This window comes from Mobula birostris, chromosome 2 (assembly GCF_030028105.1).
Source record: "Mobula birostris isolate sMobBir1 chromosome 2, sMobBir1.hap1, whole genome shotgun sequence".
In the NCBI taxonomy this organism is placed as follows: domain Eukaryota; kingdom Metazoa; phylum Chordata; class Chondrichthyes; order Myliobatiformes; family Myliobatidae; genus Mobula; species Mobula birostris.
Genome location: NC_092371.1, coordinates 172,002,722 through 172,028,939, shown reverse-complemented (window position 1 = coordinate 172,028,939; position 26,218 = coordinate 172,002,722). Strand labels below are relative to the sequence as shown.

The window sequence follows — 26,218 nt, the reverse complement described above, 5'->3', positions numbered from 1 at the left end:
GTCCTCACCTCTGCTGGGTAGGTCCGGCTGTTTGCCGCTACTCTGAATTGGGAACTGTCTCTTTGTGTCCTTGTCTCCGCTGGGTAGGTCCAGCCGTTTGCTGCTACCCTGAGTGGGGAACTGTCTCTTCGTGTTCTGTGTTCTGTGTCCTGTATCCAAGGAAGAGTCCTGGCTCTGTGTCCTCTGTCCAAGAAGAGTCCCGGCTTCGTGTCCTGTATCCAAGGAAGAATCCTGGCTCTGTGTTCTGTGTTCCGAGTTCCACGTCCAGGCTCCAATGTTCTGAGTTCCACGTCCAGGCTCCGATGTTCCGAGTTCCAAGTCCCAATCCAAGTCCAAGTCTGGGTCGCGAGTTCCCAGGCCAAGCCCAGGCCCAGAGTCCCAGTCTGAACCCAACTCCAGCCACGCATTTTCCCGCTTCTGCTTCATTCACTCCTTGACGAATCTCTGTACAATTCTTGCTTCCCTGCTTTCTTAGTGACTAGTAATAAACTCTATTTTTGTTAACGCTACAAAACATGTTTGTGTTCTGCATTTGGGTCCACACGTGCTTCACACTTGTGACACTGGGTGCACCAGTTTCCTCCCACAGTCCAAAGGGGTACCAGTTAGTGGATTAATTGGTCATTGTAAATTGTCCTGTGATTAGGCTAGTTTTAAATAGGTGGGCTGTTGGGTGGTGCGGCTCGTTGGGCTGGAAGGCCTGTTCCATGCTGTATCTCTAAGTAAATAAATAAGTTTATTGCCATTTAGACATACATATGCATACAGCTAGAAAGAAGTTGTTCCTTGGAGGCTAAGGTTCAAAACATAGTCCATGCACATATCGTTTAGCTATGATCCAGCACCTACCCTTGAGATGTCAGCGGTAAATTTTTTACGCAGAGAGTGGTGAGGGCCAATGGGCTGCCGGCGACGTTGGTGGAGGCGGAAATAATAGGGTCTTTTAAGAGACTCCTGGATAGGTACATGGAGCTTAGAAAAATGAGGGCTGTGGGTAACCCTAAGTAATTTCTAGGTAAGTACATGTTCAGCACAGCATTGCAGGCCGAAGGCCCTGTATTGTGCTGTAGGTTTTCTATGTTTCTAGACAGTCACAAAATAACATTAGCACAAGTCCCTGAGTGGCATAGCCTGAAGATTAATAAGTTAACAAAAAGTATGAGGTGCATACAACAGGAATTCTGCAGATGCTGGAAATTCAAGCAACACACATCAAAGTTGCTGGTGCAACTTTGATGTGTGTTGTTAGTATGAGGTGCATGTTTATTTAATTCAATATAATGTTATTAGCACTGTCCTTGGACTCACTTTACACCGCACGCTGTCAGAGCAGTGCTGCCAGGATAATCAAGGACACGACCCACCCAGCCAACACACTTTTCGTCCCTCTTCCCTCTGGGAGAAGGCTCAGGAGCTTGAAGACTTGTACAGCCAGATTTGGGAACAGCTTCTTTCCAACTGTAATAAGACTGCTGAATGGATCTTGATCCGGATCTGGGCCGTACCCTCCAAATATCCGGACCTGCCTCTCGGCTTTTTGCACTACCTTACTTTCCCTTTTCTATTTTCTATTTATGATTTATAATTTAAATTTTTACTATTTACTATCGATTTGTACTCCAGGGAGCGCGAAGCGCAGAATCAGATATCACTGTGATGATTGTACGCTTTAGTATCAATTGGTTGGTGACAATAAAGTAACCGTTCTAATAAAACAAGCAGTTGTATAAATATGTGAAACAGCGACAATAAAAGACTATGGCTCGGCATTCAATACTATCATGCCCTCAAAACTAATGAATAAGCTCCAAGACTTTGGCCTCAATTGTGCAAATGGATCCTTGATTTACTCACTTGCAGACCCTAGTCAGTTTCAATTGACAACTGCATCTCCTCCACAATCTCCGTCAGCACAGGTGCACTACAAGGCTGTGTGCTTAACCCCCTGCTCTACTTGCTTTACGCTTATGACTGTGTGGCTGAGCACAGCTCCAGTGGCACATTTATGTTTGCTGATGACACCACTATCTTAGGCAAAGGTCATACTCTCTTCTCACTAATGCCATCAGGAAGAAGGTACAAGAGCCTCAGGACCACACCACCAGGTTCAGTAACAGTTATTACCCCTCTACCATCAGGCTCTTGAACCAAAGGGGATAACTTCACTCAACTTGACTTGCCACATCACTTTCAAGGACTCCTCATCTCATGTTCTCAATCTTTATTGCTTATTTATGATTTTTATTATAATAATTTTTTTTTCTCTCTTCTTGTATTTGCACAGTCTGCTGTCTTTTGCACATTGGTTGTCCACCCTGTTGGTGAGGTCTTTCATTGATTCTATTATGGTTATTGGATTTATTGAGTATGCCCTTAAGAAAATGAATCTGAGGGTTGTATATGGTTACATATATGCACCATTAATGAATTTTCTTTGAACTTTGAGATTAGGGTTAGTAAGTTGCGAACATGCTGGAATTATGGTGACATTGCAGGCATCAGACTATGTTGGCCATTGGCTAAAATGACATATATTTACGGATGTATATATGACAAATTAAGCTAGTCTTTGAATAGTTAGATAGCTTCTGAATATGAGCTGTTCTAGACATGGTAAGTCAAGGCTAATGTTTAAAAAAAATCTTTCTTACAATTACATTCAAGGAATGTTAGAAACACTCTAGTAAGGTATGATAAACACAATAATTGTGCTCACAGGAATCTGAAAATTACTTTTACTGATGCTATTAAGGATTAAAGCTCAATTTAATATATCATATTCATTGACATGTATTAGGAATTTGCTGTGGTGTGTTGGTCAGAGTGTGACATGCAAAAAAATACACCAACATTCAAAAATTACAATGAATAAGGAATGAAATGTGCATAAATGCATAAATATCAGCACGTATTTGCAATGTAATGTGAACAGCATAAAAAGTGGTTTAAAGTGTCTGCAGTCCAGTGACTGAGGTGATAGATAGAGGAGGGTGGGGCTAACTAAAATGGATGATCAGATAACTGCCTGTGGGAAGAAACTTTTAAGATGGCGTGAAGTTGTTATTTTAGTATCCTGACAGAGCTTTCCAGAAGGGAGCTTTTGAAAAGGCAGTTTGCGGGGTGGGTAGTGTTCAGAATGATTTTTCCTTCCTGCTTCTCTGTCTTGGACAGATAAGGCCCCTGCAGCAATAGTAGACTGCAGCCAATAACCTTTTCTCCTGTACAAACAGTTCGCTGTAGCTTTTGTGTATTGTGAGCAGATACTGCACAAAACCAGACAGTAATGGCTGATCACAAACAAGAGAAAATCTGCAGATGCTGGAAATCTGAGCAACACACACAAAATGCTGGAGGAACTCAGCAGGCCAGGCAGCATCTAGGAAAAGAGTACAGTTGGCATTTTGGGCCGAAACCCTTTGGCAGGACTGGGACATGAAGATGCTGTCTGTGATGGCAGTGTAGAATTGCACCAGTACGTTCTGGGTAAAGATGGAATTTTGTCAGCTGCCATGAGAAATATATTCTCTGAAAAGTGTTTGTGTTAATGAAGGAGGTAAACAAGTTTCAAAATTGTTTAATGTCATTTCCAGTACATAAGCGTAAATCAGAAAAAAATAATTGTTACTCTGGATCTGATGCAGCACCAAACACAGTAAGATAAAGAACACAATAATAAAAACACTATCAATATAAATACATAAGATAGCTTATATAATTAACATGCAGTTTCATTTTAATTTCTAGATGCCTTTTATCCTTTACTGCTGATTTTTAATTTCAATCAAATCATCTTTCCACAGAACATCAGGATTCGAACTGTCAAGGGATTAGATTATCTTTGCAGGTCAGGATGCAAGTTCCATGGAAAGATGATGGAAAAATTCCTTCTGGTGGATTGTAAAACAGTGGTATATGGAACATACAGGTAAGTTTTTAATCTTAGTAGGTATCATCAGTAGATAGCACCAAATAACAGAATACAGAATAAAGAGCAACAGCTACAGAGAATGGGCAGAGCAAGTAAATGATAGAGTACAAGATCATAATAAGGAAGGTAGTGAGGTCAAGAGTCTGTCTTATCATACCAGTCAACCATTATGATAACTGCTGGGTAGAAGCTGTCCTTGAACCTGGTGGTACATATGTCCAGCTTTTGTAATGGGAGAAGAGAGAATGTCTGGGGTGGGTGAGATCTTGGGTTATGCTAGCTGTTTTTCTCAGAAGTGTAGACAGAGTCTACAGTGGGGAAGTTGGTTTCTGTGTTCTGCTGAGCTGTGGCCGCAACTCTCTGCAGTTTCTTGTGGTCACAGGCAGGGCAGTTGCCATACCAGGTGTGATGTATCTAGATAGAATGCTTTCCACAGTGCATTGATAACAATTGGTAAGGGTTGACTGGGACATGACAAATTTGATCTTCTGTGAAAGCAGAGACATTTAATCTCCCCTCATTTAGAAGAATATCTATTGAATATTGAAATGTTTCGACAGAGTGGATGTTGAGAAGATGTTTCCAATAATGGGGGACCAGAGAGCACAGTGTCAGAATAGACTGTGGCAATGAATGGGGTTGGGATGGATAATAAATCAGCTATGATGGAATAGCAGAGCAGACATAATGGGCCCAATGGCCTAATTCCGCTGCTATGTTTGGTGAGCTTTCTTGGCCATGGCACCTACTAAGTGGACCAGTAATGAGCTAATCGGGGCTAGCCACTCAAGAGGCAACACTCTAGTGGCAAAGAATTTGACTTAGAACTTTGTTGGAGTATTAATAAATGAACATCCAATAATCTAGTGTAATAACTAACTTGGTATCATCAAAGTCTTGAATATGGAGCGTTACTGCAGCATGGCTACACAATTCTTGATTGGCTTTGAATAATTCTTTGACTAATTCTTTGATGAAATCTTAGAATAATTCTTTGACAAATTCTTCAAATAATGCATGCAACTAATTGAGCAAATTATTCCTTTTTAGCTTCATGTGGTCCTATGAAAAGATAAATCTCAGTATGGTGCAAGTGATCTCTGGACAACTCGTGGAATCATACGATGAGGAGTTTCGGACAATCTACGCCCGTTCGGACATCCCTAACATGTTTTCAGTAGAAAGTTCAAGACTACTGCCAGAGCGAAGGAAGCCATTAATCTTGCAGAATGGTATTAGGCATGACTTTTACCAGCATTCAGTGACATCGATTGCTTCATCTACCAGTCGGCAGGAAACTTTCAATAGAGCGAACCCCACAAGGCACACCCTTGACACCTTGTACAAAAAATTTTACAGAAGACGCAATGTACAACAGAACGAGTGGGATAATATTAGCAACAAATCAAACACTCGGGCGTTGTATGGCAAGCCTCTCATTACAAACAATATGGACACAACAAATAGAGTTAGTCGTTACCAGCCCTGTGAGAATGATTACTGGAAGAGGCATAGCTATGCTGGCGAGCAGCAGGAAACATCACCATATCTTTTGCTGAATCAATCAAGAAACACCAGACCCTTATTTCAACGAAGCAGTCATAATTTACTGGAGGAAAGTGAGAGTGTTACCTCTTCGATCCGGGGTGATGCTAGGCCCTATTCCCATGGGAAGTTGGTTGACCAGTGGAATCTAGGCAGAGTGATGCCAAAATTTGAAAGAAGCATAGTCACGCGGAACACTTACCATGGCCCTAAGACACTGAACTTGCCCACAAACCACAAGCTGCCCACTCTGGAGAGTATGAAGAGGGCGGGGCTGCGGAACTGGAGGATTGAAAGTTACCTGAAGGATCCTGTGGCATCTCAAACAAGCTCGATCATTGATCCATATGAACCCATTACACCCAGCACTATCGACAGGGGGGAGAACTCCATTGGTCACACAGTGCAAGGAAATTCAGAGTTAATGGGCAGAATGGAGATGAAGGCCACTCCGAATCTGTTACGTTCCAGGCTGCGTTCTTCACTAGTCTACAAAACTCCTTTTGTGGGAGAAGAGGATACTGGCAGCCATAACTCAGAATCAACAAATTCCACCATCGGTCCAGATTCAGGATCAACAACTCCTCAAAGGCTTTCAACAGACAGAAGTGTACATTCTTTGATTTACGCAGATGAGAAGAGCTCATCGTTGAACATTCCGCCTGAGGTAGGATTGGAACAGCGACTTACAGATCAAAGGTCTTTCAAAAGGGACACTGAATTGAGTCAGATTTCTGACCTCCACCGTCAACATAGTTTCAGAGAGAGATTCCAAACACAATTGAATGAACAAAGTTCAATGCCCAAGTTGAGCTTTAATGCCTCCGTTAGTCGGACATTATCAATCCCAGCTCTAAGTCGCATGCAGGGGAATGAAGCTCTGGGCAACAAAACCCTTGATCAGCAATCAGCGTTTATCCGGAGGAGCTCAGAGAAAATCAAATCTCTCCTCAACATCTCCTCTGAGAAAAAAGGTAGCGGGCTGAGGAGCAGAGGATCTGATGCATCTTACCAAATGAGTGGCCGTGGTGATAAATTGACCTCAGAAGATGATCATCAGAAGCATACAGAATTTTCCTGGAATGAGCAAAGGGGTCAGATGACAGGTGTAACTTCAAATTCCACAAACTCTCCACAAGTTACCCGGTCCAACAGAAATGTGCAGCTAAATTCAGAGGTCCACTTGCCTGGGATAGATTCTAAGCACTTGGAAGATGCATCCACTCCACGATTTTCCACAGAAGAGTTGCACATAAGTGAAAAGGCTGCAAATTCAAGTCCCTCTGTGCACTATTATTCTAACAGGAAGGACACCAGACCTGAGGAGTTGCAGGCCAAGGTCAATACAAGGGCACAGTACAATCCCAATGAGCAGAGAGTTTACAGTCGATTTGAAAAGCTGTACACAACACAAAATAACAATTTGAAGCGGGAAGAAACAGTTTTGAATCCAGAGCGAAAACATCCTCCAAGTGGCAATCAAAATACCTCAGTTGGTAACAACTTTCAGCGTAGTTCTAGACCATTCATGGTTCAAGGAAACCGCATGCACCAAAGAGCTTCCCATAACGAGAACAAGTTTGAGAAGCTCATGCAGAGGTTTGTGGGGACATTCAGGCATAAGAAATAAGGAAATCAAACCTTTGCTCTGAAATTACTCATGCCACAGTTATGTCATGCTGATGTTAACAAACTGGATAAACATAACAATCCCAAAACAGTGCTAAGGCTGCACCAGTTATTATTGTTCACATGCGTTAACAATGCAGTAAGACATAATGCAAACCCAAAACCTTTTGCTTGACTGGTTCTATATTTTTTTAATTTGTAAAATAATTCCTTTGAGAAAGTTATGTTTGTTTAATTTTGTCCCATTGACTTGGGACTTACCATTTACTGCATTAGATGAGTGACCCCTCCATTTAGCAGATTCAGATTCAGGTTCATGTTTGCATAGCAGCCGGCGCAATGCTATCACACTTCTGGGTGCTACGGAGTTCAGAGTTCAGTTCTGGTGCTTTGTGTGTTCTCTTCATGGAGTGCTTGGGTTTCCTGTGGGTCCTCCAGTTTCCTTCCACAGTCCAAAGGCGTACGGGTTAGTAGGTTAAATGGTGATTGTAAATTGTCCTGTGATTAAGCTAGTGTTAAATAGGCGGATTGCTGGGCGATGTGGCTTATTGGGCCGGAAGGACCTGTTCCACTCTGTTTCTTTAAAAAAAAGGAAAGGTATGTTGCATCCGGAGTTTCTCCGGTTAGCAGACGATTTCCCTCCACGCCTCTCTGAGGTAGGGGGGATTCCTGTACGAGGCAAGTTACAGCAGAGGTTTGCCATTGCCTTCTGCCGGCTGAGTTTCCAAAGAGATCACCAGCCCGTAACCCAGCATGGATGGAAAGCGTGCAAGGGAGTCGACTGGATTCAAACTCGGGACCTTTCGCCCCAAAGACCAACATTGATGCCACTACGCCACCAGCCGGGTCATTTCTTTAAATAAATACAGTATTTATACATGTGATAAATAACACGTACATGTTCCGTAAACGTACAGCAAAATGTGTCATTTGTGTTGACAAGCAGCACAGCCTCAGGACGTGCTGGAAGGCACTCCTTAAGAGTCGCCTCACATTCTGGTGGCAATAACCTACCAATGCAGGAATGCTCCTCCTTCTGAATCCCTTATGTTAAGCCAAACACCAGGTTAACTGGCACTTAGGTCAAAACATGATTGCAGTGATGGCTGTAAGATAGGGGTTCATCCCCACCACTGGATGTTCTGCCCGTGGCAGCTTGGGTTTCCTCCCATATTCCAAAGCTGTATGATTAGGGTTAATGAGCTTTGGATATGCTATATTGGTGCTGGTTGCTTCGTGACACTTGTGGGCGATCCTTGTTCATTTGGTTTGAGTCAATACGATCCATTTCACTATATGTTTCAATGTACATGTGACAAATAAAACTAATGTTTAATGTTTAAATCATCACCTTTTGTAAAGGAGCATTTATACAGTGCTGTGACCAGAGGTTAAATGATAGTTCAACAGCTGATTCAGGCAGCAAGCACCTGTTTGTACTCATTGAAAAAGTTGGGCAGTATTTGTAGCTTGTGCTTCAGTTTATAACCTTACCTGATGGGAATATCCACAGGCAGTGTGGATCAGAATCACAAACAGGTTGATTCACATAGAACATAGAACACTACAGCACAACATTATGATGAACTTTCAACCTTCTCTAAGATCAATCTAACCCTTTTCTCCCACATAGCCCTCCAATTTACTATCATCCATAACAGCATAAGATCATAAGATATAGGAGCAGGATTAGGCCACTTGGCCCTTCGAGTCTGCTCCGCCATTTCATCGTGGCCGATCCAATTGTCCTCTCAGTCCCAGAATTCTGCCTTCTCCCGGTATCCCTTCATGCCCTGGCCATTCAAGAATCTATCAACCTCTGCCTTAAATATACTTAAAGTCTTGACCTTCACAGCAGCATGTAACAAAGAATTCCACAGATTCACCACTCTCTGGCTAAAGAAATTCCTTCTCATCGTTCTAAAAGGACTCCCCTCTGTAGGTCTTTGCCTATTCTCCTAATCTGCCTAAGTCCTTCTGTAGCCTCGCTACCTCCTCGAAACTACCTGCCCTTCCACCTATCTTCATATCCTTTGCAAACTGCAACAAAGCCATCAATTCCATCATCCAAATCATTGACATGTATTGTAAAAAGAATCAGTTCCAACACAGATCCCTGTGGAACACCACTAGTCACTGGCAGCCAGTCAAAAAAGGCTCCCTTTCTTCCCACTCTTTGCCTCCTGCTAGTCAGCCACTGCTTTATCCATGCTAGAATCTACCCCGTAATACCATGGGCTCGTAGCTTGTTAAGCAGCCTCATGTGTGGCACCTTGTCAAAGGCCTTCTGAGAATCCAAGTACACAACATCAACCATCAACCAATTCTCCTTTCTAACATGCCTGTCTAACAGTTTCTTAAATGCCCTTTATGTATCTGCCTTTATCAACATCTTTTCCAGGGCATTCCACACACCCACGATTCTCTGAGTAAATAAAAACTTACCTCTGATATCCCCCTATACTTTTTTCCAATTCACCTTAAAGTTAGGCCCCCCTCGTATTAGCCATTTCTGCCCTGGAAAAGGTCTCTGCCCATGAATTTGATCAATGTCTCATCATCATGTACACCTCTATCAAGTTATCAAATTTGTTGTTTTGTGTCAGCACTACAGTGCAAGATATAAAACTAATTGTTATAAGTGACAATTAAAAATAATTAAATAAATAATGCAAAAGAGAGATAATAAGGTAGCGTACATGGTTCATGGACTAATCCAAAAGCTGACGGTGGATTGAAAGAAGCTGTTCCTAAAACATTGAGTGTGGGTCTACAGGCTCTTGTACCTCCTCCCTGAGAAGAAGGCGTATCTCACATGGTGAGGGATCTGAGAGTTGGATGCCCCCTTCTTGAAGCACCACCTATTGAAGTTATTCTTGATGGTGGGGAGCGTTGTCCATGTGATCGAGCTGGTTGAGTCTACAACCCTCTGCAGCCTCTTGATTGGTGCATTGGAGCCTTCTTATCAGGCCATTGATGTTGATATCAGGCAGGGCAGTATGGAGCATGGGGGGAGGGTAGGGGAGGAGGATTGGGCAGCATGGTAACAGTTATCATAACACAATTAGAACATCAACGATCCACCATTCGGGGTTCAATTTCCACCATTGCCTCTGAGGAGTCTGTATCTTCTCCCCGTGATTGTATAGATTTCCTCCAGGTGCTCTGGTTTCCTCCCACATTCCAGAGATGTACGGGTATGGTTAGTGAGCTGTGTACATGTTATGTTGGTGCCTGAAGCATAGCAACACTTGCGGGCTGCCAGCGCAATCTTCGCAGATTTGATTTGACACAAATTAGTAGAGCTACTAGGACTTGATGTTTCAATCCCTATGGTAAGTTGGCACTCTCGATGTTGGCAGTGGGTTTGGAGTGGTGACAAGGAGGGAAGGTAGGTACGTCATCAGGGTCATCAGGTGGGCACCCTCCTTCTATGACATTTCATTGATAAACCCATGATGTCTCCAGAGGGCTCAATGGTGCTACCTGGCATCCCAGATACACCCCCCTCAGTTCCATACCCTCCTGTCTTCATCTTGCAGTCCAGTTGTTGTCTTTCCTTTTAATCCAAATCCAATTGCTGCTTTCTTCTGCTGCATTTCACAAGGACTTGATTGCTTGTTGGAGGGAGTGACCCCTCACCCCCATCTTCTTCAATAGACTGGTCATAGATGTAGCAACAAATCCCCTGCATCCCACTTCTACAGGGAAAATCTTGGTCCTTCAGCCATTCTGGGCAGCTTCCGTTGCCAGTTCAGAGTACTTGGTATTTTTCCTCTCATAAGCTTCTTCGACACCATCTTCCCATGATACTGTCAATTCCACAACATATGCCAGCTTGGCTGTTGTGGACCACAGGACCATGTCTGACCGGACTGTTGTAGCTGCAATGTCTGGGGGAAACACAGGTTTTTTTCCAAGTCCACGTCTATTTTCCAATCCCGAGCAACCTGCAGAATGCTTACATCTTTTGATGTTATATGGTGCTCTGGAGGTTGGCCTGCTGGTACAAATCGTGTAATGTGGACATTTCCTGCCGATGTTTGTGGGAGAGCATTTGTGATGATTCGCCTCTGTTCCAAGATTGATGCCAGCTGTCTGAGAACTTGGTTATGCCTCCAAGTGTACCACCCCTGGGTGAGGCTTGTGGTGCATCCTGTTAAAATGTACCTTAGTGATCCGGGTGCTTGACAAAGAGAGCAAGCGGGGTCTTCTCTCCACCACTGGTTCAGGTTCTGGGATGTGGGTAGGAGGTCATAAGTGGCTCTGATGACAAAACTTAGCCAAGATCCCTCCATTTCCCAGATGTCACGCCAGCTAAGCTTCCTCTTTTCCAGGCTCTCCCAATTAGTCCAGTGGCCCTGTTTAGCCATTGAGGCGGCCCTGGCGATGACACATTGGACAGTATGTTTCAATGTAAATCTGACAAGTAAAGTTAATTTTTAATATTTGGGCATTCACTGTCTCACATTCATTTTAACTGGAAGCAGAACCAGGGTCTAAACAGGCTGCAGAAGGTTTAGGGACACCAGCTCACTTCTGTCAAGGGTTCAACAACCATAGAACAGCATACATTGGAGAAAATATCACCTAAGGACTTCAGCTAAGGAATGCAAGTGCGTATCCTCTCCAAGCTGATGTACTGTGAGAGATGGCATCTTCTGATATTTAGTGTGGTGAGGAATGGTGGAAATGCATTAAGGCCAATCAGAGGTGTGGGGGTTGGGGTAAGAGGAGGTGAGGCTGACTCCTGCATAATCAGGCCCTCCTCTCTCCTCAGCATCGCCACAATTGCCAATTGCACCCTCTACCTCAGACAGACACTGAGAAGAGTTCCAACTTGTTCCACCAGTGTACCTGTTCTATACCATGACGGCAAGCTAATTTGAACTTAGAAACTGTATTTAACCACTCTTTGTAACACTAACCTAGTTAGAAATTCTTCCGTGGTCAATTGTTCTCGGTATTCAGTAAGATTATATTTGCTTTCCTTCCAAAGTTTACCTCTCATGTGGATGAGCCAAAATTTGAAAGCAGAATATTGGTTACACTGCTTTTTTACATGTGGTACATGCAGCTAAGGGTACCATTCAACACAGAAGGTTTGAGAGCCTATTTAATGCATGTTAAGCAACACACATCAAAGTTGCTGGTGAACGCAGCAGGCCAGGCAGCACCTCTAGGAAGAGGTACAGTCGACGTTTCGGGCCGAGATCCTTTGTCAGGACTAACTGAAGGAAGAGTTAGTAAGAGATCTTACTAAGTTAGTGAGATTTTACTAAGTTAGTAATCTGTTACTAACTCTTCCTTCAGTTAGTCTTGACGAAGAGTCTCGGCCCAAAACGTTGACTGTACCTCTTCCTAGAGATGCTGCCTGGCCTGCTGCGTTCACCAGCAACTTTGATGTGTGTTGCTTGAATTTCCAGCATCTGCAGAATTCCTGTTGTAATGCATGTTAACAAGTTATAATCACCAATTAGCAGAGAAACTGGATAACCCCTTAAATATACCCAATGACTTGTCCACAGCCACATGTGACAATGACTTCCACTGATTCACCACCCTCTGGCTAAAGAAATTCCTCCACATTTCTGTTTTAAAGAGATGTCCTTCTATTCTGAGGCTGTGCCCTCCGGTCCTAGACTCCCTCACCACAGGAAACATGCTCTCTACATCCACTCTATCTCAACCTTAAGATATTCAATAGGGTTCAATAAGATCCACACCCCCCCACCCCCATCATTTTTCAAAATTCCAGCAAATACAAGTCCAGAATCACCAAATGTTCCTCATGCACTTGCTGTTTCATTTCCAGGATTATTCTAGTGAGCCTTGTCAGGACTCTGTCCAATGTCAGCACATCACTTCTTAGATAAGGGGCCTAAAGCTGCTCACAATACTCCAAGTGCGGTCTGACCAATGCCTTATAAAGCTTAGCGTTATTTTATATTTAACACTTTAGTCCTCTTGAAATAATGCTAACATTGCATTTGCCTTCCTTACCACCAACTCAACCTGCAAGTTAACTTTAAGGTATTCTTTAGAAATTGCCGTCATCATTCCTGGGAAACGACTAACCTGGAATTTTCACAGGGAACAACCAAGCTTTGGATAGCTTTGGAATCTCAAAGTAGTGTATGGTGACATATATGTACTTTGATAATTAATTTACTTTGAACGTTGATGTCATTGTAAAAGTGTTTCTGCCTTGTTTCCTGTAGTATATACAACGTACAGATGTAGAAATTTTTTTAATTACAGCTGCTATCTGTTGCAAATTTTGTACAGTGGGGTTTATAAAAATAAGTTGATTTATTAAACTTTTAAGATTTTTATTGAAACCTGCACACCTTGATGTTATTTAATGCAAATTGTAATGCCTGCATTTTGATTTAAATATTTTGCATCAGTTTTCTCTGTCAGGAACCTGGCAAATATCTAAAGGTAAAAGATGGGCTTGTTTCATTTCACAGGAAGGACTTGTAAAAATACCAATCACAAAGGATATAGTATTAGAGAGACTACTATGGCTAAAATTTACAAGGATGTTGTCAGGACTTGAAGACCTGGGTTACAGGGAAAGGTCGAATAGATTAGGACTTTATTTCCTGGAGATTAGGAGAACGAGGGAAGATTTTATAGAGGTATACAAAATTATGGAGGGTATAGATAGGGTTAATGCAAGCTGGCATTTTCCACTGAGGTTGGTGGGACTAGAATTAGAGGACATGGATTAAGGGTGAAAGGTGAAATGTTTAAGGAGAACATGAGGGGGATCTTCTCTCAGAGGGTGGTGGGAGTGTCAATGGAAGTGGTGTTTGTGGTTCTATTTCAACATTTAAGAGAAGTTTGAATGGGAGGGAGGGGTATGGAGGCCCATGAAGGTTAGAAACATAGAAACATAGAAAATAGGTGCAGGAGTAGGCCATTCGGCCCTTTGAGGCTGCACCGCCATTTATTATGATCATGGCTGATCATCCAACTCAGAACCCCGCCCCAGCCTTCCCTCCATACCCCCTGACCCCCGTAGCCACAAGGGCCATATCTAACTCCCTCTTAAATATAGCCAATGAACTGGCCTCAACTATTTCCTGTGGCAGAGAATTCCACAGATTCACCACTCTCTGTGTGAAGAAGTTTTTCCTAATCTCGGTCCTAAAAGGCTTCCCCTCTATCCTCAAACTGTGGCCCCTCGTTCTGGACTTCCCCAACGTCGGGAACAATCTTCCTGCATCTAGCCTGTCCAATCCCTTTAGGATCTTATACGTTTCAATCAGATCCCCCCTCAATCATCTAAATTCCAACGAGTACAAGCCCAGTTCATCCAGTCTTTCTTCATATGAAAGTCCTGCCATCCCAGGAATCAATCTGGTGAACCTTCTCTGTACTCCCTCTATGGCAAGGATGTCTTTCCTCAGATTAGGGGACCAAAACTGCACACAAGGTTGATGGGACTAGTCAATAATAGTTCAGCATGGACTAGCTGGGCCAAAGGACCTGTTTTTAAGCTATAGTGCTCTGTGATTCTATGACTCTTAAGCCAGATAATTCACTAGAACACAATGGCTTGTACCCAGAGGTATTAAAGGAAATGACAGCGAGAATGGACCCATTAGCTGAAAATGTTCAAAGCTAGTTAAATTCCAGGAAGTAGATATTAGCCCACAGAGATGTCGCCAGCACTGCAGAGCTTGAGATATAGGGAGAGGTTCTTCCCCCTTCCTTTCCAGTCATACTGAAGAGAGTTGGCCTGGAATATTGACTGTTTATTCCTCTCCATAGGTGCTGCCTGACTTGCTGAGTTCCTCCAGCACTTTGAGGGTGTTGGATTGGCTAGGACCTTTCCCTGGAGTGATATGAAGGGTTTCCTTGTGGAGGTTTATATAAAATCAAGAGGGGCATAGATAAGTTGGTTTCCACAATATTTTCCCCAGGGTAGGTGAGTCTAAATCTAGAGGCACAGGTATAAGGTGAGAGTGAGAATGATTTTAAGAGGAACTGAGGTGCACAATAACAGTTCAGCATGGACTAGATGGGCTGAAGGGCTTGTGTCTGTGCTGTAGTGCTCTATGGCTCTATGAAGGATTGGATACAATTAGTTGGACCATATTTCTCCTGATTTTGCTAGGCAGGAAGTAGTGGTAAATTTTCCACATTATTGGTTTACCTCCAGTGTTAATGTGCTGGAACATCTTGGTTGGAGATCCCATTAGTTCTGGAATGATTGTCAAAAAAATTTGGAGGAACTCAGTGGGTCAGGCAGCACCTAAGAAGAGAAGTAACTACAAGTATTTCAGGATGAGTCCTTTTATCAGCACCGGAAAGAAAGAGGTCATATGCACTCAGTGGCTACTTTATTAGGTACACCTGCTTGATAATTTAAATTTCTAATAAGTCAATCATGAGACCGCAACTCAGTGCATAAAAGCATACAGATATGGTCAAGAGGTTCAGTTGTTGTTTAGTCCAAACATCAGAATGGGGAAAAGTTTGATCTAATCAGCGGTCCCCAACCACCGGGCCGCAAAGCATGTGCTAACGGTCTACGAGGAAACGATATGAGTCAGCTGCACCTTTCCTCATTCTCTGTCACACACTGTTGAACTTGAACATAGGGTTGCCAACTGTCCCGTGTTTGCCGGGACATCCCGTTTATTGGGCTAAATTGTTTTGTCCCGTATTTCCCCCGCTAAGGTAGACCGTTCCTATGAAACCTTTCATGCAGAAATGGCGTGAAGCGAAGAAGCAATTACCATTAATTTATAAGGGAAAAGATTTTGAGTGTTCCCAGACCCAAAAAATAACCCAACAAATCATACCAAATAACACATAAAACCAAAAATAACACTAACATGTAGTAAAAGCAGGAATAATATGATAAGTACATAGCCTATATAAAGTAGAAATAACGTATGTACAGTATAGTCAGGAAGATGAAGACTAAACCGATTTGTAGGGAGAAAAATTGGCACGTACGCACATGCACATGTCACGTATGCGCACACAGGTGCCCGCGCAAGGCTTCATGGTCATGGTACTCTTTCCTGGGGTAAACACAAGTGTCCAGGGATTTGACAGCTACTTTTGTCCCTTATTTGGGAGTGAGAAAGTTGGCAACCTTAACTGTAAAAGACATGTTGAGGTGAGTTTAACCCTACTTGAACACTCCCGCCCCCCCCCCCCCCCGGTTGGCCAGTCCACAGTGCAGAAAAGGTTGGGGACCCCTGATCTAAGTGACTTTGGCTGTGGAATGATTACTGTTGTCAGACAAGGAGGCTTGAGTACTTCGGAAACTGCTGATCTCCTAGGATTTTCACACACAACAGTTGCTAGAGTTTACAGAGAATGGTGCAAAAAAGAAGTCCAGTGAGTAGCATTTCAAAGGTCAGAGAATGGTCAGACTGGTTCAGGCTGACAGGAAGACAACAGCAACTCAAATAACCATGCATAGCAGCAGTGGAGTACAGAAGAGCATCCCTGAACACACAACGCGATGTATCTTAAAGTGACACACACAAAATACTGGAGGAGCTCAACAGGGCAGGCAGCAGCTTTGGAAAAAGTACAGTTAACGTTTCGGGCCGAGACGCTTCGGCAGAAAGTGGATGGGCTACAGCAGCAGAAGACCACAAACATACCTAATAAAGTGGCCACTGAGAATAAGCTTTCAGCCAGTTGGTTGCCTGAGCACATGGCCTTTGTTGTGCTCAGCTGTTGAATGGATCAAATTGGCTGAAGTCTGGCTTCTGTTGTAGAGTTCCAAAGATTCACAACTCTAAAATAAAAATTACATGTTCACCTCATCACAATCAAATCTTTATTATTATTAAATGGTTGTCCCTTAGTTCTAGATTCTGAAGCTAAAATCCTCTCTACATCCACCCTGCCAAGGGTCCTTTGAATCTTGCTATTTCAATATTCCCTCTCACTCTCCTAAACTCCAGTGGGTAGAAGCCCAACCATCACACACTGACAACCCATTCCAAGTATGATTTGAATAAACCTTCTCCAAACTAAATCAGAATCAGAATCAGGGTTATTATCACTAACATATGTCATGAAATTTCTTGTTTTGTGGCAGCAGTGCAGAGCAATGCATACAGTATACTATAACTTACAATAAAAAATATTTTTTAAAATAGGTAATTCAAAAAGAGGACAAAAATAGTGATTTCATATTCGCGGTCTTTTTTAATGGGTTCTTTCAGATTTCTTTCTTTTGTGTCTGCCTGTAAGGAGACAAATCTCAAGGTCGTATATAGTATACATACTTTGATAATAACTGTACTTTGAACTTTGATTAATCCATTGTCCATTCAGAAATTTGATTACAGAGAGGGAGGAGCTGTTCTTAAAATGTTGAGTGTGAGTTTTCAGACTCCTGTACCTCTTCACTGCATGCCTGGGTGGTGAGAGTCTTTAATGCCTTTTTGAGTCATCACATTTTGAGGGCATTCTCAATAGTGAGGAGGTTAGTGCTCATGATGGAGTAGGCTGAGTTTATAACCCTCTGCAGCATTCTCCAATCCTGTGCAATAGCCCCTCCATTCCAGACAATAATGCAACCAGTTAGAATGATCTCCACAGTAAATTTGTAGAGATTTGCTAGAGTCTTTGATAACATACCAAGTCTCCTCAAACCCCTAATGGAATATTGCTGTTGCCATGTCATCTTCATAACTGCATCATTATGTTGGGCTTAGGGTAGATCTTCAGAGGTGTTGATGCCCAGGAACTTGAATATTGATGCTTCCGCTGCATTAATAGCTCCCTTAAAAATTGAGAGCAGTACTCATTTCAATGGTATACCAGTGATTTGGATAAGAATATACAAAATATGGTGGTGTAGTGGGCAATGAAGAAGGTAACCAAAAATTACAGGGGGTTCTTGATCAGCAGAGTAAGTGGACCAAGGAATGGTAAATGGAGTTTAGTTCGGTAAGTGTGAGCTATTGCATTCGGAAAGTTATATCCTGGTAGGACTTTCACAGTGAATTGTTGGGCCTTGGGGAGTGTTGTAGAATTGAGGAACTGGGAGTACCAGTTTTTAGCTCCCTGAAATTGGAGTTACAGATCAACAGGCATTATTATTTGAAGAGATGAGGTATGCTCCTCACCTGCCAACTCCCACCAGTGTCTCTCCTCCTTCCCTTCCTTCCATGGTCCACCTTACTTTCCTATCTGGATCTTACTTCTCCAGCCCTTTGCCTGTTCCACCCATCACTTCTCTGCTTCATACTTCATTTTCCCCCCTCCCAACAAATTTGGCTTCATCTATCATCTTCTAGCTTGTCCTCCTTCCCATCCTCTCACCTTCTTATTCTGGCATCTTCCCCCTTCCTTTCCACTCCTGATGAAGGGTCTTGACCCAGAACATTGACCATCAATTAATTCCCATGGATGCTGCCTGACCTGCTGAGCTTCTGCTCCATTTTGTGTGTGTTGCTCTGGATATTCAGCACCTGCAGAATCTCTTGTGTTTATCGCCATTTTATTCCACTCGCAATAAAGGATAACATTAACATCTGCCTTCCTCGTAGCTAGTATTGTATTTGAAAACCAGCATTTTGCATATTATGCACAAGTAACCCCAATCCCTTTGCATCTCAAGTTTGAAACAATCTCTAACAACTTGCATAGCCCAAATTTTAGAATTAGAATATAACACAGTACAACACAGTCTGAGCCATTCAGCCCATGATGTTGTGCTGACCCATATAAATCTACTCCTCTATCAATCTAACCCTTCCCTCTTGCACAGTCAACAACCCTCCATTTTTCTTTCATTCATGTGCCCAAGAATGTATTAAATGTCCTGAATGTATTAGCCTCTACCACCATCAGGCAGTGTGCTCCAGGCACCCACAACTTGGTGTAAAAAATCTTCCTATGACATAAAACATACAATTTAACAGCACAGTGCAGGCTGTTCAGCCCACAATGTAGAGCCGACCTTCTACCCTACTCTAAAATCAATTTAGCCCTTCTCTCCCATACAGCCGTGCATTATTTTTTATCATCCATGTGCCTATCTAAGAGTTTCTTATAAATCCCTGATACATCTCCCATTAACTTTTCTCCACTCATGCTGATTGATCTTGTCTTTCATCATCTGCTCTGTACCTGTCTTACTACTGATCTTAGATCATGATCTGTCATTCCCTAGCTTGTCCTTGCTGCCTTTTTAAAATGACATGAGCAACTTTTGAGACTCATCCAGTCCTCTGGCATCTCTCCATGGTGACTATCGTTCCCAGGGCACCTACAATTTCTTTCCTGAGCTACCTCATTGTCCTAAGGTACACTTGGACAGTCCCTGGGGCTTTATCCGCCTTAAGGAGCTTTAAGATTGTCAGTACTATAATACCCTGAAAGTGATGTCACAGGTGGGAGGAAACCAGAGCACCTGGAGAAAACTGATACTGTCCTGGGAGAACACATATGCTCTTCTCAAACAGTGGTTGGAATTGAAGCTGGGTTACCGGCTCTATCGATGTCGTAAAGGAAGCTTATGGCACATTGGTCTTCATAAATTAAGTATTGTGTACGGGAGTTGGGATGTTATGTTGAAGCCATATAAGGTATTGGTGAGAGTAAATTTGAGTACTGGGTGCAGTTTTGGACATCTGCCACAGGAAAGGTATCAATAGAAACATAGAAACATAGAAAATAGGTGCAGGAGTAGGCCATTCGAGCCTGCACCGCCATTCAGTACGATCATGGCTGATCATCCAACTCAGAACCCTGTACCTGCCTTCTCTCCATACTCCCTGATCCCTTTAGTCACAAGGGCCATATCTAACTCCCTCTTAAGTATAGCCAATGAACTGGCCTCAACTGTTTCCTGTGGCAGAGAATTCCACAGATTCACCACTCTCTGTGTGAAGAAGTTTTTCCTCATCTCGGTCCTAAAAGGCTTCCCTTTATCCTCAAACTGTGACCCCTCGTTCTGGACTTCCCCAACATCGGGAACAATCTTCCTGCATCTAGCTTGTCCAATCCCTTTAGGATTTTATATGTTTCAATAAAGTCCCCCCTCAATCTTCTAAATTCCAGAGAGTATAAGCCTAGTCAATCCAATCTTTCATCATAGGAAAGTCCTGCCATCCCAGGAATCAATCTGGTGAACCTTCTTTGTACTCCCTCTATGGCAAGAATGTCTTTCCTCAGATTAGGGGACCAAAACTGCACACAATTCTCCAGGTGTGGTCTCACCAAGGCCTTGTACAACTGCAGTAGTACCTCCCTGCTCCTGTACTTGAACCCTCTTGCTATGAATGCCAGCATACCATTCGCCTTTTTCACCGCCTGCTGTACCTGCATGCCCACTTTCAATGACTGGTGTATAATGACACCCAGGTCTCGTTGCACCTCCCTTTTTCCTAATCAGCCACCATTCAGATAATAATCTGTTTTCCTGTTCTTGCAACCAAAGTGGATAACCTCACATTTATCCACATTAAATTGCATCTGCCATGAATTTGCCCACTCACCTAACCTATCCAAGTCACCCTGCATCCTCTTAGCATCCTCCTCACAGCTAACACTGCTGCCCAGCTTCGTGTCATCAGCAAACTTAGAGATGCTACATTTAATTCCCTCGTCTAAGTCATTAATATATATTGTAAACAACTGGGGTCCCAGCACTGAGCCTTGCGGTACCCCACTAGTCACTGTCTGCCATTCTGAAAAGGTCCTGTTTGTTCCCACTCTTTGCTTCCCGTCTGCCAACCAATTCTCTATCCACATCAATACCATACCCCCAATACCGTGTGCCTTAAGTTTGCACACTAATCTCCTGTGTGGGACCTTGTCAAAAGCCTTTTGAAAATCCAAATATACGACATCCACTGGTTCTCCCTATCCACTCTACTAGTTAAATCCTCAAAAAATTCTATGAGATTCGTCAGACACGATTTTCCTTTCACAAATCCATGCTGACTTTGTCCGATGATTTCACCGCTTTCCAAATGTGCTGTTATCACATCTTTGATAACTGACTCTAGCATTTTCCCCACCACTGATGTCAGGCTAACTGGTCTATAATTCCCCGGTTTCTCTCTCCCTCCTTTTTTTAAAAAGCTGGGTTACATTAGCCAGCCTCCAATCCTCAGGAACTAATCCAGAATCTAAAGAGTTTTGAAAAATTATCACTAATGCATCCATTATTTCTTGGGCTACTTCCTTAAGCACTCTGGGATGCAGACCATCTCGCCCTGGGGATTTATCTGCCTTTAATCCCTTCAATTTACCTAACACCACTTCCCTACTAACATGTATTTCCCTCATTTCCTCCATCTCACTGGACCCTCGGTCCCCTACTATTTCTGGAAGATTATTTATGTCTTCCTTAGTAAAGACAGAACCAAAGTAGTTATTCAATTGGTCTGCCATGCTCTTGTTCTCCATGATCAATTCACCTGTTTCTGGCTATAAGGGACCTACATTTGTCTTAACCAATCTTTTTCATTTCACATATCTATAAAAGCTTTTACAGTCAGTTTTTATGTTCCCTGCCAGCTTTCTCTCATAATCTTTTTTCACTTTCCTAATTAAGCCCTTTTGTCCTCCTCTGCTGGACTCTGCATTTCTCCCAGTCCTCAGGTGTGCCGCTTTTTCTGGCTAATTTGTATGTTTCTTCTTTGGAATTGATACTATCCCTAATTTCCCTTGTCAGCCACAGGTGCACTACCCTCCCTGGTTTATTCTTTTGCTAAACTGGGATGAACAATTGTTGTAGTTCATCCATGCGATCTTTAAATGCTTGCCATTGCATATCCGCCGTCAACCCTTTAAGTATCATTTGCCAGTCTATCTTAGCTAATTCACGTCTCATACCCTCAAAGTTACCCTTGTTTAAGTTTAGAACCTTTGTTACTGAATTAACTATATCACTCTCCATCTTAATGAAGAATTCCACCATATTATGTTCACTCCTACCCAAGGGGCCGTGCACAACAAGATCGCTAATTAACCCTTTCTCATTGCTCAATACCCGGTCTAGAATGGCCTGCTCTCTAGTTGGTTCCTCGACATGTTGGTTCAGAAAACTATCCCACATACATTCCAAGAAATCCTCTGCCTCAGCACCCTTACCAATTCAGTTCACCCAATCTAGATATAGATTGAAGTCACCCATTATAACTGCAGTTCCTTTATTGCACGCATTTCTAATTTCCTGTCTAATGCCATCCCCAACCTCACTACTACTGTTAGGTGGCCTGTACACAACTCCCACCAGCATTTCTGCTCCTTAGTGTTATGCAGCTCTACCCATATCGATTCCACATCCTCCAGGCTAATGTCCTTCCTTCCTATTGCGTTAATCTCCTCTCTAACCAGCAATGCCACCCCACCTCCTTTTCTTTCATGTCTATCCCTCCTGAATATTGAATATTCCTGAATGTTGAGCTCCCATCCTTGGTCACCCTGGAGCCATGTCTCCGTGATCCCAACTATATCATATTCATTAATAACTATCTGCACATTCAATCAATCCACCTTGTTACGAATGCTCCTTGCATTGACACACAAAGCCTTCAGGCTTGCTTTTACAACACTCTTAGCCCTTATACAATTATGTTGAAAAGTTGCCGTTTTTGATTTTTGCCCTGGATTTGCTAGCCTGCCACTTTTACTTTTCACCTTACTACTTTTTGCTTCTACCCTCATTTTACACCCCTCTGTGTCTCTGCACTTGTTCCCATCCCCCTGCCACATTAGTTTAAATCCTCCTGAACAACAGTAGAAAATGCTCCCCCTAGGACATTGGTTCCAGTTCAGCCCAGGTGCAGACCATCCTATTTGTACCGGTCCCACCTCCTCCAGAACTGGTTCCAATGCCCCAGAAATTTGAATCCCTCTCCCTTGCACCATTTTTCAAGCCATGTATTCATCTGAAATATCCTCCTATTTCTACTCTGACTAGCACGTAGCACTGGTAGTAATCCAGAGAGTATTACATTTGTTGTCTTACTTCTTAGTTTCTCGCCTAATTCCCTAAATTCACCTTGTAGGACCTCATCCCGTTTTTTACCTATATCGTTATTACCTATGTGCACCACCACCACTGGCTGTTCACCGTCCCACTCCAGAATGTCCTGCAGCCGCTCAGAGACATCCTTGACCCTTGTACCAGGGAGGCAGCATACCTCCTGGAGTCTCGTTTGCGGCTGCAGAAACGCCTATCTATTCCCCTTACAATCGAATCCCCTATCACTATAGCTCTCCCACTCCTTTTCCTTCCCTCCTGTGCTGCACAGCCACCCATGGTGCCATGAACTCGGCTGCTGCTGCCTTCCCCTGACGAGACATCTCCCCCAATAGTATGCAAAACAGTATATCTATTTAGGAGGGAGATGACCTCAGGGGACTCCTGCACTACCTGCCTACTGCTACTTCCAATAAGATTGGAAGAGTACAGAGAAAATTTACAAGGAGCCTGGCGGGGATCTTCTTTACTCAGAGGGTGGTGAAAGTGTGGAAAGAGCTGCTGGCAGAAGTAGTGGATGTGGGTTTGATTGGAACATTTAAGAAAATTTGGATAAGTACATGGATGGGAGGGATATGGAGAGCTATTGTCCAGGTGCAGGTTGATGAGACTACCCAGAATAATAGTTCAGCATGAAATGAATGCACCAGAGGGCCAGTTTCTGCGCTGTATTGTTCATGACATCTCGTTTCCTTTTTTGTAAGGTGGATATGTTCCAATATACTGCATTAAATTAGGTAAGTATCAGCATTTAACATTCAAATAAATTGTTTGCCATCAATCGCCTTTAATGTAAACTTGTACAGCCAAAGAGTTATACAGCACTGAAAACAGACCCTTTGGCCCAACTTATCCATGCTGACCAGGATGTCTACCTCAGCTAGTCCCATTTTAAAGATTAGCTTTATTTGTCACACGTACCTCAAAACATTGAAGCATACAATGACATATGTTTGTGTCAGCATTCAACACAGTCCGAGGATGAGCTGGAGGCAGGCCACAAGTGACGATATGCTTCCAGTGCCAGCTTCGTAAATTTAACCAGTATGGCTTTTGGAACGTGGCAGGAAACTAGAGCACCTGCAGGAAAAACATACATTCATGGGAGAATGTACAGATTCCTAGCAGACGATAGTGGGAACTGACACGGTAAAGCATTATGCATATTACTATGCTACTGTGCTGACCAATTGCCTGTGTTTTTCTATATCTCTCTAAACCTTTCCAATCCATGTACCAGTCCAAATGTCTTTGAAATGTTGTAACTGACCCTACCACTGGTAGATCTTCCTCTGGTAGTTCATTGCGTAAACTCATCACGCTCTGTGAGGAAGTAGCCCCTCAGGTTCTCTTTTCCTCTCATATTAAACCTAGTTTTAGACTATCCTCGCCTGGGGAAAATATTGTAAACATTCACTTTATCTATACCCCCTTAATTTTATATATCTATGTGAAGTAATCCCATAGCCTCCTACACTCTGGGGAAAAGAGCCACCGCCTATCAAGCTACTCGTTATAACTCAAACCGTCCAGTCCCAACAATATCTCTCTCTGTGTTTTCACAGCCAAAGCAACATCCCCTAACTGGAAACCCAAAACATACTCCTAAAGCTAAGCATACACCAAAACCTAAATGCATGCCTAAAACTAGACATCCTTTCATCTTAAACGGACTACTAACACTAAACATCCCCTAACCCCAAACAAACTACTAACCTAAAAAGCCACCTACCTCAAACAGACAACCAATACTAAAACACGAGGAAATCTGCAGATGCTGGAATTTCAAGCAACACACATAAAAATTGCTGGTGAGCGCAGCAGGCCAGGCAACATCTATAGGAAGAGGTACAGTCGACATTTTGGGCCGAGATCCTTCGTCACGACTAACTGAAAGAAGAGCAAGTAAGAGATTTGAAAGAGAGAGGGGGAGGGGAGAGCTGAAATGACAGGAGAAGACAGGAGGGGGAGGGATGGAGCCAAGAGCAAGAAAGTTGATTGGCAAAAGGGATATGAGAGGGAACGGGAGAAAGAAAGGGGGAGGGGGAAGCCCGGAGGATAGGCAAGGGGTATAGTGAGAGGGACAGAAGAAGAAAAAGGAGAGAGAGAGAGAGAGAGAGAGAATAAATAAATAAATAGATAAATAACGGATGGGGTACGAAGGGGAGGTGGGGCATTAACAGGAGTTAGAGGAGTCAATGTTCATGCCATCAGGTTGGAGGCTACCCAGACAGAATATAAGGCGTTGTTCCTCCAACCTGAGTGTGGCCTCATCTTGACAGTAGAGGAAGCCGTGGATAGACATATCATAATGGGAATGGGTCGTGGAATTAAAATGTGTGGCCACTGGGAGATCCTGCTTTCTCTGGCAGACAGAGAGTAGGTGTTCAGTGAAATGGTCTCCCAGCTTGTGTCGGGTCTTGCCAATGTATAGAAGGCTGCATCGGGAGCACCGGGTGCAGTATATCACCCCAGCCGACTCACAGGTGAAGTGTTGCCTCACCTGGAAGGACTGTCTGGGGCCCTGAATGGTAGTGAGGGAGGAAGTGTAAGGGCACGTGTAGCACTTGTTCTGCTTACAAGGATAAGTGTCGGGGGGGAGATCGGTGGGAAGGGATGGGGGAGACGAATGGACAAGGGATTTCCGTAGGGAGCGATCCCTGCGGAAAGCAGAGAGAGGGCAGGAGGGAAAGATATGCTTAGTGGTGGGATCCCGTTGGAGGTGGCAGAAGTTACGGAGAATTATATGTTGGACCCGGAGGCTGGTGGGTTGGTAGGTGAGGACAAGGGGAACCCTATTCCTAGTGGGGTGGTGGGAGGACGGGGTGAGAGCAGATGTACGTGAAATGGGGGAGATGCGTTTGAGAGCAGAGTTGATGGTGGAGGAAGGGAGGCCCCGTTCTTTAAAATAGGAGGATATCTCCTCTGTCCTGGAATGAAAAGCCTCATCCTGAGAGCAGATGCGGCGGAGACGGAGGAATTGTGAGGAGGGGATGGCATTTTGCAAGAGACAGGGTGAGAAGAGGAATAGTCCAGGTAGCTGTGAGAGTCAGTAGGCTTATAGTGGACATCAGCAGATAAGCTGTCTCCAGAGATAGAGACAGAAAGATGAAGAAAGGGGAGGG

The 26,218-nt window shown here is 43.4% G+C and overlaps 1 protein-coding gene across 1 annotated transcript in view; it reads left to right on the top strand.

Annotated features, from left to right (window-relative positions):
- The window catches only part of fam83b (family with sequence similarity 83 member B), a 38,499-nt gene extending 30,676 nt beyond the window's left edge, over window positions 1-7,823 (top strand). The window contains exons 4-5 of the mRNA XM_072278259.1: window positions 3,801-3,925; window positions 4,979-7,823. Of these exons, the coding sequence (XP_072134360.1) occupies window positions 3,801-3,925; window positions 4,979-7,103 (2,250 nt within the window). The 3' untranslated portion in view covers window positions 7,104-7,823. The remainder of the gene's footprint in view (window positions 1-3,800; window positions 3,926-4,978) is intronic.
- The last annotated feature ends 18,395 nt before the right edge of the window (window positions 7,824-26,218 follow it).